Genomic DNA, 3658 nt, shown 5'->3' with positions numbered 1-3658 from the left:
TAACCCACTGGGTCCAGGACGCAAACCACGTTCGACTACGTGGGAGTCCAGCCACATAGCCATTACGCTAACTGCTGGTTCCCTAACTATCTTTAATCTATTAGTTTTTGTGATATAATGGGAAGGAACCTATAATTTTTTTTTTTTGAAGAGGTTTTTGCTATAGGGCACCTGTGCTCGCCAGACAGAGAGAGACAGAGAGACAGAAAGCGAGAAATCACCCCCCTCCCAGGGGGGATGGCCATGCCACAATCCCTTCTCCTCCATTCTCCTCTCAAGATCTTGGGCATGCACGCACACACGCCCGGTGTGAGTTCTAAGCCACTGGGTCCAGGACGCGAACCACGGTCGACTACGTGGGAGTCCAGCGACATAGCCATTACGCTAACTGCTGGTCCCACGAAACCTATAATTCTTATAGTACATCTCAATTTCTTTATCTGATATATTAACTATTATTTAATGTACTAACAATATCCCCCTTTTTTCCCTCCTTTTTGGTTTATCAAGAAAACTCTACTTTTCAGCATTTGATTATCAGTCTTAAATTTTGGACAGTCAATAAAATTTAAATTTTTCTAGTTTATTTTTCTTCTGATTCTAACATTCACTTTCACACACATCCCCTTTTTGATGTATACACGTTCTTAACACTTTCTTCATCAATTTTCTAGACATTTTCTTACAACCTATTTAGGTAGCAAATTTTTTTTTCCTTTAGTTTCCACAAGAACATTTTCAGAGCTCTTTCTTTTATCCTATGTTCTCTGATAATATTTCGTTTTTCATTTTTAATAAGTTTTCGCCTTAGGGTACAAGCACTCGCTGGAAAGAGAGAAAGAGACAGTGAGAGGAAAAATGATAAATCACTCCCAGGAGGATGGCCATACCACAATCCCTTTTTCCTGCATTCTCCTACCAGGATCTTAGCATGCACACCCATATTGCCCAGCATGAGTTTCAAGCCAATGGGTCCAGGACTTGAACCATGGTCAGCCATGTGAAGTCCGATGATGTAACCATATGCCATCTCTTGGTCCCTCCTTTTTGCATTTTTCTATAATCTTCTTTTACAGCCTTTCATTTTTATATTCTTTATGAAATAAATTAAACTATTTTCAGAATGAGAGTGTTTCAAGTGACATTATCCTCAATTACAGATAACACTGACAAAGTTTGTCACCATCTACATCACATCTAGGCAATTCACCCATGTAGACTCTAAACTCAGAGAGCCTAGTTTCTGAGACCAGAACTTTTTTGTTTTGTTTTGTTCTTTAGGTTTTCACATGTTGTAATAATCCCTCATTAAAACTTTTATTACAAGAATAAAAATGAAAAGCAATAAAAACATTATATTTTTAAGTTTTATTTTCAATAATATCAATGCAAAAATAGAGACAAAATTCAAGGCTTTGTCGATCTTCTTACCCAAGATCCTGCCTTGTGTACCTCAAAATTTGAACATTACACAAGTTATCAAAATATCACACAATATCATATAAATTTGTACAATTATCATTTGTCAACAAAATATAATAATGCAAATAAATGAATCAATGAATAAAAAGAAAAACAAGAAAAACATGTTAATATATTTTTCAAGAATTCCCATGGGATCCGATAGTGACACAATAGTAATGCAACTGAGTCAATATGAGAAAGTCCTGGTTTTGTCCTGAGACCTCCTTTTACGTATTGAGTACCACAAATGTATGGCTACATGGGCTCTCAGTTCATTTGAGTTGCACATTACTCTGCATAGCCTGCTGATAAATATCAAGATTAGTTGACAAGCCAAAAGATCAATGGGTAGAAGCGATCTGATCAAGACAACCAGAAAACAAAGAACAGTTAAAAGATCTGAATAAATTCAGAGAAGAGCAAACTTTTGCTCATATTTGGTCCTACACATATTGCTAGGTATGAGACATCAGCAAGGTTTCAGCATTTTAATGTTTTGGGAATAGAAAAGACATGAATTCAAGACGCTCTGTGTTGAAAGTCAGGGATGTCTATCAGGGATGTCCTATGATTTGACTCCACAGTTTCCTTATGGCATTCTTCATCTCCATGTTTCTCAGTGTGTAGATCAGAGGATTGAGCATGGGGGCAATTATGGTGTAGAAAAGTGCAAACACTTTGTCTTCTGGTAAAGTTGTTGCTGGACGAATGTAAATGAACAGTAAAGGAGCAAAAAAAAGAACCACCACAGTGATATGTGAACTGCATGTTGAAAGAGCTTTGTGGCGATTCTCCACTGAATAGGACCTGACGGTATATAAGATCACAGCGTAAGACATCAACAAGACCACAAAAGTCACGAGGCCCATCAGGCCAGAATTGGCAATGACCAAGAAACCAATTCTTCTTGTGTCAGTGCAGGCCAGATTTAGCAAAGGGTACACATCACAGAAGTAGTGATCTATTTCATTGGGGCCACAGTAGGGTAAGAAGATGGCGAGGAGGAACTGACCAAAGGAATGAAGGAATCCTCCCGCACAGGAAGCAGCAATCAGAGCATCACATCTCCTTCTGCTCATGATTATAGTATAGTGCAGGGGCTTGCAGATGGCCACGTAGCGGTCGTAGGCCATTCCAGTAAGGATGAAGACCTCAATCCCTCCAAAGAAGTGCATGGTAAAGAGCTGTGTCATGCACCCATTGAAGGAAATGGACTTTTTTGTTGCTAGTAAGTCAATGATTAGTTTGGGGGTCACAGTAGATGTATAGCAAAGGTCAGAGAGAGAGAGGTAACTCAGGAAAAAATACATGGGCTGGTTAATAAGTTGACTGCAGGTGATAGAAATCATAATAAGAAGGTTTCCAGTCAAAATTACAATGTAACAAAGAAAAAATAGTAAAAAGCAGAGGACCTCTATTTCCTTTTTCTGAGAAAGTCCTAGAAGAATAAATTCTGTGATGTTATTCCTGTACCTCATGATTCCAGAGCAGTTTGTAGAAACCTGAAATAAAATATACAACCAGTTCTTAGGAGATTTATTTAAATGCCTGGTGCATATAATTCTCTTATTGCAGCAGATTGTAAGAAAAGTGGTTCAAATTTTGAAGAAAATAGAAATTTGATTTTTACTTAAAAAAGCTTACTTTTTGAGCTTCTGTCACTTTCTTGAAAATGTTAATTATTGGTAAACATTATTAGCCCCAGAGATAGTCTTGTAAAATACAGCATATTTATATAAACATTCTCTGCACATAATGCTAAACATAACTGGATATTATGCCCCAATAAAACTGACTCATTTAGAAAAGCAAACAAACAAAAAAGCTCTGCTGTTTTCACTGTTTAATATTGAAAATATGACCATTAACTATTATTATTTATTATTAAGAATTAAACATTCAGAGTAAAAGTAACATAACAATGCAAATGTGGAAGTATTGGGTCATCTGAAGAGTCACGATGCATTTTTGCATAGAAAAACATGGAAAAATATGTCATGACTTTTTCCAATGACCTCATATAATATGCAGTTAAGGTGGTATGTGAGAAATTTCCTGCCATATGTCCTATGAGAAATGGTGCTAAATCAACATTCAGAATGTTATATCAGAACATTAGGAATTTATATATGATTTCTCTTGAGGATACTTCATAAATGTGCTTAATTTACAAATTTATTTGATTTATTTGCAA

General features: G+C 36.5%; 1 protein-coding gene across 1 annotated transcript; it reads right to left on the bottom strand.

The window, feature by feature from the left end:
* Positions 1 to 2018: 2018 nt before the first annotated feature.
* Positions 2019 to 2942, bottom strand: LOC102484909 (olfactory receptor 4P4). Its single transcript, XM_006168019.1, has one exon. It carries the CDS (start codon positions 2940 to 2942, stop codon positions 2019 to 2021), a length of 924 nt encoding a protein of 307 aa, XP_006168081.1.
* Positions 2943 to 3658: the final 716 nt, after the last annotated feature.

Source organism: Tupaia chinensis, unplaced genomic scaffold (genome assembly GCF_000334495.1).
Source record: "Tupaia chinensis unplaced genomic scaffold, TupChi_1.0 Scaffold145405_1, whole genome shotgun sequence".
In the NCBI taxonomy this organism is placed as follows: Eukaryota; Metazoa; Chordata; class Mammalia; order Scandentia; family Tupaiidae; genus Tupaia; species Tupaia belangeri.
This window is presented reverse-complemented; position numbering and strand designations above follow the sequence as displayed.

What these genes read in the sequence shown, in the direction of transcription:
- LOC102484909 (XM_006168019.1), bottom strand. Translation starts at nt 2,942, where the DNA reads ATGAGGTACAGGAATAACATCACAGAATTTATTCTTCTAGGACTTTCT.